The sequence below is a fragment of the Miniopterus natalensis genome, chromosome 8, assembly GCF_054644295.1.
Source record: "Miniopterus natalensis isolate mMinNat1 chromosome 8, mMinNat1.hap1, whole genome shotgun sequence".
NCBI lineage: Eukaryota > Metazoa > Chordata > Mammalia > Chiroptera > Miniopteridae > Miniopterus > Miniopterus natalensis.
This window is the reverse complement of record NC_142088.1, coordinates 26,417,922-26,435,118: the sequence shown is the minus strand read 5'-3', so window position 1 is coordinate 26,435,118 and position 17,197 is coordinate 26,417,922. Positions and strand designations below refer to the sequence as shown.

At 40.5% G+C, this 17,197-nt stretch overlaps 1 protein-coding gene across 1 annotated transcript in view; it reads right to left on the bottom strand.

Annotated features, from left to right (window-relative positions):
• The window catches only part of HECW2 (HECT, C2 and WW domain containing E3 ubiquitin protein ligase 2), a 291,378-nt gene that overhangs the window by 23,754 nt on the left and 250,427 nt on the right, over positions 1-17,197 (bottom strand). The window contains exons 21-24 of the mRNA XM_087819690.1: positions 15,802-15,922; positions 13,986-14,099; positions 2,968-3,120; positions 1,136-1,234 (exon numbers count right to left, since the gene is read on the bottom strand). Of these exons, the coding sequence (XP_087675816.1) occupies positions 1,136-1,234; positions 2,968-3,120; positions 13,986-14,099; positions 15,802-15,922 (487 nt within the window). The remainder of the gene's footprint in view (positions 1-1,135; positions 1,235-2,967; positions 3,121-13,985; positions 14,100-15,801; positions 15,923-17,197) is intronic.

Sequence of the window (17,197 nt, the reverse complement as noted above, 5' to 3'; positions counted from 1 at the left end):
GGGTGGTCAACAGTATCAGAAGCAGCAGACGGTCCATTAAGAAAGGATCTAAAAACTGTTCTTTAAAGGCTTCCATAGGCTACTGGTGGAAAGAAGCCAGGCTCAGTGTGTTGAGGGTGTGTAACAGTTGGTATAGACTATTCTTACGGGAAGCTTAAATGAGGAGGTGAGAAATAAGGTAATGAAATGGGAAGATGCAAAATGACCTGGGGGAACCACAGAAGACGCCCAGTGCTCAGCTGCCCAGGGCTTCATCTGTCCAGATACCAAAAGGGAAGACGGCATAAGTCTTCCTACTGACCCTCTGAAGAGGCCATTAGAAACACCTTCTTTTCACTTGAGGTCTAGGCTTCCATTTTACAGAAAGCAGGTACCTAGCCTCACTTAGGGAATGAGCTACACAGATCCGAGCGATCATTCTGTGCTTTTTCATTGCAAGTCTGAGCCACTGCCCCCGTAGACAGCTGCCTTACCCTGTTCGGCCTTGTCAATTACCACTGATTACAGGACAGGCACTGTTTTGCTTTACATTTTACAATAAATGCAATCTTTCATTGTGATAACAATGAAGAAAAGTTCTGTGAATGCTAATTTTTTTATCTGCCATCATAAATTATTGTCTTGCGTGTAGGGAGGTCTCATGAAAAATATAGGACTGCCCACCTCTAACAAACAAACAAACAAACAAAATTAGACAAAAACAAAACAAAGCAGAATAAAAATGTAAACCACGAAGAGGCAGTTGAAAGTTTGCCTAAAGCAAAATATAAAGTACATCTCATAACAGATAGGGGACTATGAGTCACCCAGACTAACCCACAGCTATTCTATTAATAATCGGCATTAATACCACAGGAATTCCAGTGCTGTATTTGAAGTACAATTGTTTTTAAGAAACATGTGTTGCAACATATGAGAATAAATTATTTCAAGTACAGAAAAACTAAGACATTGGGTCAGAGACAGAAACAAAGGATCAGAAGCAGGAAAAATACAGGAACTATATTTGAAACTATATTTGTTTCAGAAATCTAAACCTCTATTAAGTTTAATGACAACAGATTGGAACCCTTTCCAGTAAAGAAAATATTGCATTCTTCCATGCTAATTACACAAGCAATAAAAATACTCTTACATTCTGAGAAGAGCCTTATAAAAGGGCCGTGTGAAGAAGGCATCCAATAAATACTGGTGTATTAGTGCAAGACCCAGGATCCTACCACTGAACCGGAACCTGTGAAGGAAAAGCATGTGATCACTTACAAGTCATGGAGCAGTTTCTAAATAGTTTTATTGGCTTTCGAAAATGCCTTCCAACTTTGACCGTCTAAGTTTGTCCACAATTAACTGCGTACTAGGTCCGTGAGAGTTTGTATGCACTGTAGGCTATGTCATCATTAGGCCAATATTCACATCTACTTGTTGAAGAAATGTGTTTCACTCTGATATTTAGAGAGATCCTGCTCCACCTTCACACTGTGTCAATAACGTCTACTACTACACAGCACCCCACACTGCCATCAGGAATTCTCTGTTAGCATGTCAGTGAAACGTCCCCAAACCACTTCTAAGAGACTTTGATAGAATGAGACCAATGTGGTGGAGAAAATGTTGTCTTCTTCTAATTTGTTTGCATGAATATTAACAGGATTTCTCAAATACAAACCCAGGAGCAATTCCCTTTTGAAAAAAATCCCTGTCTCAGAGTGAGAAGTTCCTGTCCCTACTGTCTCTCAAACTCCACTCCTGATCATCACTGTAACCATCCAAGAACAATGCATGTGGACATTTGTGGGAGTTTCCTCCTGGGACATTCTGTTCTCTAAAATTTCAAGGCTCAAGTCTATTCTGAATCACTCTGGAAACTTCACTAAATATATCTGTCATGACTGGATTTGCTGACTTGAGATGTACCCTTATTTTCTCTTTCCAAAGCACTCAAGGTTCTAGCTCTTTGAAAGTCCGATGCCTTCCAAGAGTGTAAATGAGCCTCCTATTGGGCCCGTGTCACTTTGGTGTTAGGCAGCCATTCTAGGACTGATGTCCGGCAGCTTTGTTTTTCTTTTTTTCCACTTATGTTAGCGTAACTGCAACAGCTACAGTTGGGAGGACTCCAAAATGGAGCGAAACGGAAGTTAATTTGAAAAAGAAGTCCGAAAAGTTAACGCCCTCCACCCACCAATATTAACCTCATGACTCCAAGAAATGTTTTCATGAGTCCTACTTGTGTTCTTTTTTGGTCACTGTCAGTGAAAATGAACAAGCAAATGGGGATTATGATACTATTTAAAGTCTATACATGCAGGAATTTTTTTTTTTTTTTAAATGTAAGGATGTTGAGTAAGAGTGCAATTTGGGATTTTCAGAATAAATAATCCCCAGACAGGAATCCTGTACCAGTTTTCCTTGATGATTTTGTGTGAGAAATTAGAAAAAGGGGCAATCACAGGCCACAAACTTCAAGTGGCTAATAGGGTCCCAGTGGCCACTGCTGTGGCTCCACACTCTTGCCCTTCTGCCATGAGTTGCCCAGGTCACCCCATTCTCTCTGCACCCCCCCACCCCAGTGTTAGCCACTTCCTAAGGGCTGTTCTAGAAGCTGCCTGACCTCTGGGTCAGGACTTTCCCCTACTCACTCACCCACCTCAAAGGGATGCCCAGAGGTGCAGAGAGGGAGCTGGGGATCTCCCCGGGAACCTAACATCACCCATACCTTTCACTCAATGGGAGTAACCTTTTGAATTCTACCCAGCTCACTTAAAATTGGTCTCATGGAACATAATCTATTCCTAGCTTGGAGACTGCCTGTATGTATAATTTGACAACAAAAATAAGAGTCAAATGAGATGTTTCACTGAAAATATGATTTTCTCCAAGGAAAAAAATGTTAGAAATGTAGATTCCTATAAAAACGACCATCACAGAAATCAACAGAAGAAAAGTATTGGGGGTGGGGGGATTACTTACCATTCATGGTGATTGTCCACAAAAGCAGACATAGGACTTATTTGTACTGTGTATGTGTCATTGGCTGAATATTCAAATAAGCCATAATATGGGTTAAAGAGTTCTCTAGACACCAGGAAGAAAAACTCTCTGGAAGGTCCACTGTAATCCAGCCTTTAAAAAAATCCACAAAAAGAACCACCAGTTATTTTCTTTCTTTTTATATTTGGGCACATTTTCTACAGAGTTCAACGGTCTATAGCACACTCATTACAAGTCTAACTGTCCACTTTCCAGGACTGTCCAAAACAAATGGAACGATCATGATTCCTGATCTCACCCATGTCTTGACCCAGAATAGAGAAACGGACGTTTTATATGAGCATGTCCAAAACTAAAGCTATCTTCAGACCATGGATACAACAGGTAATATATAGGCTGACTGTGTAAATATGCATAAGGAGGTAAATATTTTAAATTTTTGGAGCAAGGTTACAAGGAAAGGGAGTGCAGTGAGAAAGCTGTACTAAACCAGGGTAAAACCAGAGGCATCTGCTACCTACACCCATGGGACACCGAGTCCCTCTGAAACATCTTGAAATGCAAGATGAAGGAGACTTGAGCGAATCGGTGAGAGGCTCTTACAGATACAAGACCCCCTAGGAAGATCAGAGGCAAAAGAAAATGGAATGATAGGGTTCAAGGGAGAACTTTAAATTATAAAACACCAAGGAAAATTATAGACAGGAAAAATGAGGGTATCTGAAGCTTCATAAGGAAAGAATTTGGAGAAGAGGCTGGAGGTCTAGCACCTGACCTACAGTGTGAATTCCATTTAGTTACAAGCACATCAAGGTCAAAGTGAAGTATGAAAAATGACTATGTTAGGTCTGAGGAATGACAAGTGGCCAACAATGCCGAGAGCAAAACATGCAGTAAGGAGGAGTCTGCAATAAGCAATCTGACATGTTAAGTTTAAAATGAAAAATATACAGGACATCTACCCTATGTCAGATGTTTACACAAGCGTTCAGAGATTGGAAGGCACACTGAATGGGGAGTGAGAGCAACGGGTAAGTTGGGGTGACCTAATTTTATAAGACTCTGCTTGTTCCCTCTGTTGTTTTTTCTCTTATGGAATTTCCTCCATTGGCCTTACTGCATTTTTTTTTAAAGGAAATCACCTGAGTCTTGTCCAGTGATGGGATTGTGTGATAGAGAAAAGAATCCTATTACAGGTGGAAGACGGAGTTGAGAGACTAGTAAGAAAAATAAAGTGACTTTTATATGTCTGAGTTGAGACTTTAATAAAATTTACTTAGAACAGACTTAAGCTATTCACAAACTACTTTCTCAGTTTTTGCCATATCTGAATATATGTGTATGTTATTTACTTAATACTGTATCTTTCATTAAATCAACTTTAAATTCACTTGCTTTTTCAGTGCAGCCTTGTGTTATATAATATTTATGAAATTATGATGTGCTAGCTTTATTTTTCTAATATGCATTAAGAGATATATACAAATATTAAAATAAAAACTATCAGTCTGTGTAATAGCTAAACCACCTCAATCATCACCAATACACATGGCACTTTGGGAGACAGAAGTATGGGCTGACAGGAAACCTATGTTTGCAGAAAATGCAAACACATCAGACTCTCAGGCCCAAAGAGGCCTTAAGGTGACGTGAAGAAACTGCCCTCGGGGGCAGCTGAATGTAATGTGGCTCGCAGGTGACCACCAGGCTCGGTGATCACCTGCTCAGATTGACCTTGGGTCCCAAAGCAGCGTTCTGGCTGCCTCCCAGGTACCAAAACACAGACTACATGTCCTCGTGCTCAGACCAAGGCAGCCTCCTGTGGCTTCCTCCCACTGTCCTAATTTGATCTCTGACGCCACCAAGAACAAGCAGAATACTTCTTCCACTTGAGTGTTCTTCACATACTTAGAGGCTTTCTTTCAACAAATATTTGAGAGCCTATTATGTTTTGGGTACTAATTTGGATGCTAAAGATAGTCAATTTTTTTGAAAAGTCATTTTCTATAAGGACCCTTATGTTTAGCAGTTTTCATATCCCTGGTCTCCTTCCCTTGCTGCTTCCTTCCCCCTCCTGAACATAGCCACTTCTTTCAACCTCCTCTCCAGGAAGGGTTGGGGATTCCCTCTGCTCTGGACACTCTCCAGGGTGTCAACGTCTGACCTAAGTGGCAGTGTCTAATACTGATCACAGCACTTCGAAGTGTGGTCAGCACGGGGCTTAGAAAGGGCTCCTGCCCTCTCTTCCTGGACACTTTTCTCCCCTAGTGCAGCTTAAAATGACCCTGCCCCGTGGGGCAGCCACTTGGCTGACTCACACTGAGCTAGTCATCAGCTCAAACCCCTTACCTGTGTGGCTGTAGCCCAGGGCTCTCTCATCCTGTCTGCATGTCACTGAACCTTTTCAAAACCTAAGTACTAGACTCGACACTTTTTCCTACTCAATTTCACTTGGTGAGATTTAGTGCATGATTCCAGTCTACCTGGATCCCCGTGGATGCAAAACATTTCTCTAAATTTCCTATCGATGGTGGATTTCATCAGATCCTGTGTCTTTCCAGAAACAGAAAATGACAGTGGTCAAAGGCATCTTAGATGTGATTTTGTCCATATTCTCGTTTCATTGAGAAGACTCCGGCTGAAGGAAATCACTGACATGCATCAAATGAAAGCGGCAGTGGAAGATTTGGGGCCTCGACACAGGCTTCCTGACCCCAGCTTTAATGCTCATTACTCCTTACAGCCTACCCTCAGTACCTTTTTAAACGTCCAAGACTAAAAAAAAAAAAATGTTGTTATAGGGCAGGGTTGGTAAACTATGGCCTGCATGCCAAATCTGGCCCATCTCCTGACTTTGTAAATAAAGTTTTATTGGCACACAGCCATGCCCATTTGTTTATGTGCTGTCTGCTGCTTTTCTGCTAAGATGGCAGAGCTGAGTGTGTGGGACAGGGAACGCATGGCCTGCAAAGCCTAAAATATTTACTATCTAGCCCTTCTAGCACAAGTTTGCCAATCCCTGTTATAGGAGAAAGTGGGAGGAAAAAAACTTTATTAAAATACCTGGCTTACTACAAATCCTCTTCTCTAGTGAAGATCCCTTCAAGGAAATATAAAATGACTACAAAATCCTAGGGTGCACGCAACCGCAAGGCATCGTCAGAACTAAGTATGAGACCGAGTGAGCGGTGCGAGCTTCCCAGGGGCTTTCAGACGCAATCCAGGCACATGATGCTGAGGGTCACAGACAGTTGAAATGTGAGCCGAATACTTTATGAGTCACTTTTCTTACAGAGTGAAAACTGGTGTAAGTAAAATGGCTTTTTAGCTGCTTAAAACCCACTGTGGTATTCAGTTAGAAATAGCAGGTTTTTTTGAGCTCTCAGTGTTTAGTAACAGTGCACCCAACAGTGTATTATAATTATGTTTGTGTGTCTGCCTCCTCTAAACGCACGTGTATATTGTAACCCTACTGAGGGAAGGGATTGTGTCTTTCTCATTTTTGTATCCCAAGTACTTAGCCTAGTATACGATAGGGGCTCAATATATGTTGCTGAATCAATGAGTGGAGCTCTCTAAAGAAAATCAGCCTAATTTACATTGTCAGTTGGCATCTAGCAGAGTGAACAACTGCGCAAGTTTGCCTTCGGGTGGTATGCTGTTCCAATGACATTAACAGGCTGCGTCCCTCCCTGACTCAATCTGCAAATACTGTCATAAATCACTCTCGTGAATTATGCTGAGAGAGCTGGTGCTAGTCTAGTCATTTCCAGGTATAATATCACCTAACATGGTAAAGTTTGTAAGAACAACAAAGATGGACCTCAGTGGCTGGTTCCTTTATTATGACAATAGCTGAATCTCACTAACAATAACACGAATGTTCCCCGAGAAGTTAAGCTGAAAAGTAAAAACTTTTTTTTTTTTCCACGAGAGAGAACAAAGCTAACAGTTGCTCTAGGAAGAAAATGTATCTTCCTCAATTGGTCAGGTTTTTATCTGCTGTGTTTTAACTCTAGCAGCACTGATGGGGTCAATCTAAAGCCAAGACAGGTCTTAAGTTTGATTTGATTACAGTCCAAAACTTTAGAACTGTATACCTGAGAGCAGGTTGTAGGTTACAAATTACATGTCTCCCTAATCCAATGACATGTCCCAGCAGGGCACCTTGTACATGCGCTTCCTGTAATGTCTTAGCAACCCTGTCCATATAAATAGTTAATATGACTCACTTCACAGGGATCATTTGTTACATTCCTGTTTTGCCAGTTAGGTTGGTTCCACAGCTACGGGCTTGGCACTGAAATGCAGAAACTCCGGACAACGGGTGTGTAGCCACCCAACAGCTGCATGGGAGGGCATTTCGGAATAAGCACAGATGTCTTCAGGGTGCCAGTGCAGCTCTGAGCCCCGTGAAGTGCTGATAAAGCATTTAAACACCATCACGTTGCCGGGCTGACACCGCCCGACTTGTTAGTGCCATGCAGTATTTGTTAAAATAATTTTATTCTCCCGTTCTTCATGTTCCACGAAAAATTACTGAAGACCAAATATTCCAATGGAAGTAGACTATACAATGAATGAAGATGATGGCATTGGGAGGCCACAAAATCATTTCCTACGTTTCCTGAAAGGCAGAGAACTTTGCTTCCTTACAAGCCGGGTCAGGCGCACATGGCCTGTGCACCTGCTGACTCACCTTCACATATTTACAGCAGCAAGACATCGGTTCTCCAGCTACTTACAGAGGCCCCGTGAGTGAGTGAGGAATTTCGTGAGCAATCAGTAAGACAAGCCAAGTTTTACCCAGTGATACCAAGCTTAAGCCTAGATACAGAAGGTTTCATTTGCCCTTCCTCAGCAAGACTTTATTCGCCTGTCTCAGGAGAAAGTTCAGAAAAAGAGCCCATCTGTCCTTAAACCCCTAAACTAAAACTGTTTGCTTACATCCCCTCCCCAGTCTCAGTGTGGCTTTGCAAGACATGACTGACGTCATAGAGATGGCACCTTACATATAATGAACTGATTCTTTCTTAAAGAAAGGCTCCTTTTACAGAGTTGGTCATGGAGAAAAAAAGAGGTGGAGTGATCACAGTGTAAACATCCGCTCTCTACCAAGGCCATCATTTCCTTACTGTTTTGGGCTCTAGGACATTCATGGCCCAGGGTGCCTTATCAGAACACAACAGTCGACCTGGCTGACTTTTGACACCACAGAGCTTTAGTTGCTAGGACTTTGAATTCAGAAGAAAATGACAGGCTGGAAGCTATGTGATGCTCCACTGGCCCCTTTCCTAAAGAAGAAACTTCTAGGCGGACAGAAGCCAACAGGAAAGAAGCAACCACGGCGAGCCACTTCCCACCACACTCGGGCAAGATGACTGAGTTTCCAACCATTCCACCACTGCTGACCTCCACTCCTCTCCTCTGTGCACGAGCAGATAACCAAATTAAGTTGGGTGGACATTTTAATAACGAGAACAAAACCTCCAGCTCTGACTAAATTAGGTCACAGTGGTTTGCTTAGAAACTATTTACTTTTGGTAAAAAACCAACTATGGAGCCTTATTTTAGTGAGTAACATTAATAGGCTCTTAAATTATCTTTGTATTTTTTAATTGAATATAGGTATCACCAATATTCTTGGATTAATTCTACCTCACATGGAATTTGTAGTTAATCTGTAAATTTCTGACTATAAATTTTCCCATCACTTTTCTAGTGTCAGCTATTTCATTTCAGGAACAATCTATATTTCATGTTTCAGGTCTATGCAAAGAAACAGCTTAAAGCAAAGCTAAAATCTCTCTGTAAATCTATTAATTCATGTTTCCTTGGAGTGCAGGCAGATGCATCCTTTTTTTAAAAATTTTATTGAATTTATTGGGGTGGCACTGGTTAATAAAATTATGTTTCATGTATACAATTCTATAATAGTATATATGTATATAATATTGTGTATTCACCACCTAAAGTCTAGTCTCCTTCTGTCACCATTTATCCCCTATTTACCCTTTTCTACCTGCTAGCACCCCTCTTTCCCTCTGGTAATCACCATACTATTGTCTGTGTCTATGAGGTTTTTTTTGTTTTTTGTTTAATCCCTTTATCTTTTTCACCCAGTCCCCTAACACCCCTCCCCTCTGACAGCTGTCGGCTTGTTTTCTGTATCTATGCGTCTGTTTCTATTTTGTTAGTTTATTTTGCTCATTAGATCCCACATATAAGTGAAATCATTGTCTTTCTCTGACTGGCTCATTTCACTTAGCATAACACTCTCCAGGTTCATCCTTGCTGTCACAAAAGGTAAGATTTCCTTCTTTTTTTACAGCTGAGTAGTATTCCATTGAGTAAATAAATGTCTCACAACTGTTTTATCCACTCATCTACTGAAGGGCACTTGGGCTGCTTCCAAATCTTGGCTCTATTGTAAATAGAGCCCCTATAAACACAGGGTTGCATATATTCTTTCAAACCAGTGTTTCGGGTTTCTTGAGATATATCCCCAGAAATGGGGATAAAAAGCAGTTCCAGTTTTAATGTTTTGAGGATCCTTCATACTGTTTTCCACAGTGGCTGCACCGTCTGCATTCCCACCAACAGTGCATTGGGGGTCCCTTTTCTCCACATCCTCACCAACACTGGTTGGTTGTTGATTTACTGATGATAGTCATCCTGACAGGTGTAAGGTGATATCTCATTGTGGCTTTAATTTGCATCTCTCTGATGATTAGTGATGTTGAGCATCTCTTCCTATGTCTATTGGCCATCTGTACGTCATCTTTGGAAAAGTGTCTATTCAGGTCCTTTGCCCATTTTAAAAATAGTATTGTTTGGGGTGTTTTTTTTTTGGTGTTGAGTTTAAGTTCTTTATAAATTTTGGGTATTAACCCCTTATCAGATGTATCATTGGTGAATATGTTCTCCCATTCAGTGAGTTGTCTTTTCATTTTGTTGATGGTTTCCTTTGTTGGGCAAAAAAAGATTTTCAGTTTGATGTGGTCCCATATTTTTCTTTTGTTTCTCTTATAAAGGAGCTATATCAGAAAAAGTATTGCTAAAATAAATGTCCAAGATCTTATTGTCTATATTTTCTTCTAGGATTTTTATGATTTCGAGTGTTACATTTAAGTCTTTCATCCGTTTTGAGTTTATCATTGTGTATGGCGTCAGAATGTGGGCTAGTTTCATTGTTCTGCACATATCTGTCCAATTTTCCCAACACCATTTATTGAATAGACTGTCTTTACCCCATTGTATGTTTTTGCCAACTCTGTCAAATATTAATTGACCATAAAGGCAAGGGTCTACTTCTGGGTGCTCTATTCTATTCCAATGATCTCTATGTCTGTTTTTACGCCAGTACCATGCTGTTTTGATTACTATGGCCTTGTAGTATAGTTTGATATCAGGTAGCATGATTCCTCCAACTTTATTCTTTCTAAATTTTGCTGTGGCTATTTGGGTCTTTTGTAGTTCCATATAAATTTTTGGAATATTTGTTCTAGTTCTATGAAATACACCATTGATATCTTGATTATCTTTATTGTTGAAAGTATTATTTATAGATGTTAGCCTTTCCGTCTCCCTCTCCCCCAGGCCTTCACCACACTATTGTCTGTATTCATGGTTTATGCATACTCCATGTAAGTTTTTGGTTAATCTCTTCCACCCCCCCTCGGGCCTCTTCCCCTGAGATTCCTCAGTCTGTCCCATGCTTCTATGTCTCTGGATCTATTTAAATGTTTTATTTTAGAATAGTTTTTGATTTATAGAAAAGTTTCAAAATTAGTATGAAGAATTCATGTATCCTCACACTCAGTTTCCCTCTTATTAACATCTTATATTAGTATAGATTTGTTACAATTAGTGAACAAATATTGATATACTATTTTTAACTAAAATCCATACTTTATTCAGATTTCCTTAGTTTTTACCTAATCTCCCTTTTTTGTCTCAGGATCCCATACAAAAAACCATATTACATTTAATTGTCATGTTTCCTTTGGCTCCTCTAGGCTGTGACAGTTTCTCAGACTCAAAATTTTTGATGACCTTGACAGTTTTAAGGAGCACTGTTAAGGTATCTTATACAATGTCCCTTAGTTTGGATTTATCTGATGTTTTTCTCACCACTAAACTGTGACATTATGGGTTTTCAGGAGAAAGACAGTAGATAGTACACTGCCATTCTCATCACATCGTATCAAGGGTTATATACTGTTAACATGATATGTCACTGCTGATTTTAACCTTGATCGCCTGGCTGAGTGTTTCCCAGGCATCTCCACTGAAGGCTTCTTTTCCCCTTTCCATACCATACTATTTGCAAGAAAGTCAGTATGTGCAACCCACAATTAAGGAGTAGGCAATTACACTGAATTATTTGGAAATCTTCTGTACAGAAGATCTGTCTATTCTCCTCCATTTATTTACTTTTTCATTTATGTATCCATTATGTATTTATATGAGTACTGATATTTATTTTATACTTCAGTTTATAACCCAAATCTACTTGATCTATTTATTTTGTTGTTCAAATTATTCCAGCTTTGGCCATACGTTGGGAGCCCTGTCAGCTGGTTCTCGTGTCCCTTTGACTTCTTGAGAGCCTCTTTACTTTCTGGCACTACAAGATCCTTCAGGCCTCTTCTTGTATACTTCCTGTCCCAGTCCTAGAATCAGCCACTTCTTCAAGCAAGGAGCCCTAGTTCCTTTCATTGAAGAATGGTATTAGAAACGAAGATCTGGGCACAGCTGGTGTATGTTTTTAAATATATCTTACTAGAGAAAGACATGAAGAAATTACAAAATGACACATTTTGAGGGCATTAAAATGAATAAAGAAAAAGTGACAGAAAACTTCAAGCTCCATTTTTATAGGTCCACAATAAAACTTAGGCAGCTTTTCACTTTGGGTATTTATTATAATGCAGAAAGTAATATTCTGGTCTTTACACATTGAATGTGATAGAATTAATGTGTTTGAGAAGGTGGCAAAGGCTAAAATAACTTCTCAATTTTATGGGGTTTTGAGGTTTCTATTTTCCAGCACGAGTACTGTTTTAATATCTCAAAACAGTATATGTATTCTCAATGTCTAATAGCCAAATAAAATCCATATCTAATAATCCATATGTATGATACTGGCATGATAAAGCCATGAGACCAGAAATTATGTGACCCTGTGCCAGCTTCAATAAGCCATATGCAGAGAGGACTGATTAAGAAATTGTTCCTGATGACTGAAGTTACACCTGAAAATATCCTCTTATTTTCCCTCTGGGGTTATAGGTAGGAGACAGGTGATAGAAGCAGGAAGCATCTGGACATTCGTGGCAATGAAATACCGAGCTACCAAACCCCACTCAGCCTGGGCCTCCTCCTAGGAACAGATGTCATCGGTCCAGATCACAAGGAGACTACATTTGGATGATCAAACATGATAAGCATCTGTTCTATTCAAACTTAAGTTCCTGGGCTCCCAAAGACACTTCCCCACATCTCTAAGATCTCAACACTCTGTGGTCCAGCAATGAAGGAAGGCAGCTGGGGCTCTGGGGGAGGAAAAGTATTCTCATTCAAACCACACTGATCATGTCAGGAAATACTTGGCATCCCATGCATACCTGTGATTAGGCTAAAAACATTTGTCTTTATTTTCAATTGTGCACCTGCATCTTTAAGTCAATTAGCATAAGCTAGAAGACCATTAAGGCATGTCAGGGATAGAAGGCCCAAGTCTCAGGTAAGCTCCTGTTCAACTTTGTCACATTATATTGTTTTCCCATGTTTTACTTTAATCTAGTCACAGCTGGGAGACTATACAATAGTATTTGAAAAGCAGAAGTTATCAGGCACTAGTTCAACTAGTGAAAAGGTCCATGGGTAGGAAAAAATTCAGATAGACCAGAGTTAAGGAGCTGTGCCTACATCCCAGTGTGGGGCCAAGAATACTGAATGAAAAACTAAGACCTGGCCATGAATCTCAATTTTGCTATAATCTGGCTCCGTTCGCCCATGCCAGTTATTTCATGAACCATATACTTAATGGTTAAGTTTGTTGGATATTACTGCTATGATTCCATAGGATTCCATAATCTAACACAGTTTATTCCTGGGCATCACTGAGAGGGGTAGTCTTGAAATAACTCAAATCAACAGAATCAAGAAGATAACCAGAGTTCAGGCAATTGTGTGGTGTTTTTTTTCATTCACTCTAGCAAATGGCTGGATTACATAGAAGGTGCTGAAACTCGAAACCCTGACCTGAAATGGGGCAAGAGGAAGGGGTCTGGGAGAGAAGAGAGCTGTCATCTTCCCAAGTGTTATATAACAGCTGTTACGTCTACTCGGATGCAATAAACAGTGTGTGTGAGTCTTCACTCCTTCATTCCCCAGCCTTTATCTATGCGAGCACAGTCATGGGAGAGTCATAGAAGGTTGGAGACCTTTGTTTACCGCAGGTAGCTATTTTGGTAGGTGTGCAGTTATCCCAAAAGGAGAGAAAAACAGAAGTCAGAGAAATAGGAACCAATACCCAAGAGTTACTGCTGTAGAGGCTTCCTGGTAGAATAGCAGACTTCTAATTTGTGATTCTGAAACTGAATTTATTTAATAGGTGAAGCACGTTCTGCTTGGCACCTCAGTGCAGATAACAAGATCACAGATGCTAAAAACAATTCCCTGTTTTTTCCCCCCAAAGCCGACTTTTCCCTTTAAGAGAGAATTAGAGAGAGAAGAAACCAAACCAAGCTCTGCTTTCAAAATGATCTATAGTTATAAGTTTTTACCAAAGAATTTCTGTGCCAAATGATTTAAAAACCAGAGAAAGCCTTAAAAAAAAAAAAAAAAAAAGCCAAGAGATTTAAGTGTATGAGAACAGCATTTCCTGCCAGAAGGATTTCCTGTTTCAGGCAACCACAGTGAGGATGTGGTGAAACATCCGCCCTGCAGTCAAGCCTGTGTTCCACAGGCCACTTCTCTGTGCTACTCACCCTTCCTCCCCAACGAAGGTGACGTACAGCTTGTTTCTCTGCAGATCTTTTCGGGAGTAGCCCATAATCTGATTAAAAGCATCTTCAAGTAAATGATCTCTTCTGATAATTAACCTGTCCGTAAGGAAACAATTTGAAAAATACAGGTTATTTCCCAATCCTTATCTTTCTAGGACTGGGCACTTGCCATTTAATTTCCATTTATCATAATTAACAAGGCAAAAAGGAGTGACTTAATATCATTGCTATCTGCCACAATGGGCACATCTGTCTTTAACTCTCAACAGCATCAGCAACTGTTGCATAAGAGAATCATTGGTAAAGAAAGCACCCCACCTAGGACCTGTGAACAATCCGAGAGGCCTTTCTGTACAGTCCAATCAATCTATCCAAGGAGGATAGGAAACGACACCGGCGCACACTCTGTTGAGTAAAGGAAGACCAACCCTATGAGGTCATGTTCGAAGCCTGAATGTACCTAGACAAGGAATTCAATTACTAAGTGCCTAGAGAGCTGACCGTGAGAACAAGAAGGAAAATGAAATTCCCAGTGTCCTCCAAAGCAGAGGAGTTTATAATTGTGCTTAATTTAATTTCTAATTTAAGTGAATCTTGAGATTCCCTAAGTGACAGATACAAATGACTGATACTTGTGGCCGATTAATCCACTTATCACAATGACAGTTAAGCAGATATCAATGCTCCTTCAGTGAAAAGAGTAATGGGAAGGGAGATACTATGGAGGGCAAAGCATGAAAGCCTGATCATCAAGACCTCTGTAAGAGAAACATCAGAAAGTCAAGCCCTGCGAGGTGTGGTGCTTGGGGTGGGCTGATGTGTCTGAGCGTGATGAAAGGGGAACTTGTGAATCACCTGTGAATTTAATCAAGCAAGCTCTCCGAGCTGTGGGGCTGTTGGGCTGGTCCCTCGACACTCTCTCAGACACCCAGAACCTGCCAGTGCTGCACTGAGGCCCTCCCTCCTGGGTCCTCTCTCAGGACCCAGCGATCTCCAGTGGGGACATGGCACAGGGGTGGCGGTGGGGATGAAGGCAGTAGGGGTAAGTTGAGAACACATCGTGACGATGTTTCCATGTCCCCGTTTTAATGGAGGCGGATAAAGATAGGCAGAAACAACATTCACGACATGTTCCATTGGACAAGTGATGTTTATTTCACAGAACGAAATGGAGCTGAGCGTGGTTCCTACACTTGGGTCAGCACAGGAGGTAGTGACGTGCAATATAGGACACTGTGACAGCCTATGTCTAATGAATATGCTCTAAGCCAAGAGAGGTAATTTTCAGAAGAAAAAAACTAATCAGCTTTTAATTTTTCTTAACATTTTTTACATGAAATGTGGTAGTTTCTTTACTGTTTTTTGTTTTTTTTTTAAATATATCTTTATTGATTTCAGAGAGAGGAAAGGAGAGGAAGAGAGAAAGATAGAAACATCAACGATGAGAGAGTCATTGATCGGCTGCCCCCTACACGCCCCCGACTGGGGCTCGAGCCCGCAATCCGGGCATGTGCCCTGACTGGGAATCGAACCCCAAACGCCTGGATCCTAGGTCGATGCTCAACCGCTGAGCCACGCCCGGCTGGGCTACTGTTTGTTTTAAAATCATAAGCTTAATCATGCTTAATTCAAGAACTATGTTTTATATGGTGCTGCAATTGACAGACACCAAAATAATTATGCTAACTAAAAGAAAGGGGGCATCCCAGACCACAATCAATTCAACTCCCTCCATTCCCAAAAGCATCCCATCCTTTCGCCATCCACAAATCCCGTAGCTTGGTTCACTTTGACTTACTTTAATTTCCCTGGGCCTTGTCCATATCCTTTAGTCTCTAACTTCCTATAAAAGTTCCTTAGTTTGGCTTCAAAGTCTCGCTTGTAAGGAGCTGGCGCCCGGGCATTGGCACGCTGCGTACCTACAGCAAACCACAAAAAGAGAGGGTGTAGGTTTGTGCAGTGTCCTGATGTTCATCGTATCATCATGAAAAAATATCACCCGGGGGGTTGAGACCAGAGTTACCAAGTAAAAGGAGGCAATCAACACGGTTAGTTCCTGCCGTTTTCAACTCTCCAGGTAAAGACTACAACGGAGCTTAAACAAGGTCTTACGAGATGTCTTCTTGGTGGCATTTTGGTTGGAAAGAACAATGCTGTCCGCATAGTTACGATGGTGCCATGTGTTATTCAAATATGTTCCCTTTTCAGTCCAAACTAATATGAGTCAAACAGGGTTACTCATGTCTAATGGTAACTGTTGAGGGTGGAATATCTTTGCTTGCTGCTGAGATGATATCATGGCAATTAGACAGGAAGTTACAATGTGAAAAGTATGCAGTGCATAAAGCAAGAATGGTGAGTTTCCATACTTTACTCTATGGAAAACCTACGAAAACTTCTTTTGGATATACACTGTAACTCAGAATTACTTTAGACACGTAATTACATACATTTTAAAAATATTGCAGGGTAGAATAATCTTGATGTAAAAACAGAATTCAAACATAATTGCAGAAGACACATGTCTCCTGGCTGTGCAAAGAGTGCATAATACTGTTATTTGTTGCATTCCCTTTCTTTTTTTGCACAATATGAACCATTCCACCCTGCTTTGCCCACCTCCACATAGTCCCACCTTTCTTAATATGTGTCAAGCATTGTGATTATCTATAGATTATCTAAAGATTTTTAAAATATTTCCTCATATGACCAGTATCATTAATAAAATGAAGTAACAGTTCCTCTTTCCATAGAAAAATCTGGCTTTGGGTCACAAGGTGACTAACCAACAAGCCGGGATACAAAATTGATGATGAATATGGGAATCAGAGCCCTGACAAAAACACTGGATATTTCCACTAAATATTTCACAACACAATGAAAGAAACCAGAAAACAAAATTTTTCAAGTCCTCACAGTAAGCTCATTGAATATTTCTTCAATGAGTGAATCAACCAAGTGGTGGTTATCTATTGCTAATGCTGTGTTAGGCTCAGCAACGGATGCTCAAAGTGAATGAGGCGGGGTTCCTCAAGTGGATACCCTGGTTGGGAAGACAGAAATAAAACATACCAAACAATTAGAGAATACATAATTAAGTTCTAAACTAGCTGGCATGCAAACTATAAAGCAGCGAGGACAAAACCATTGCCCTGGGGCTGGACCCAGACCTATTAATCTATTTTGTTTGCCTT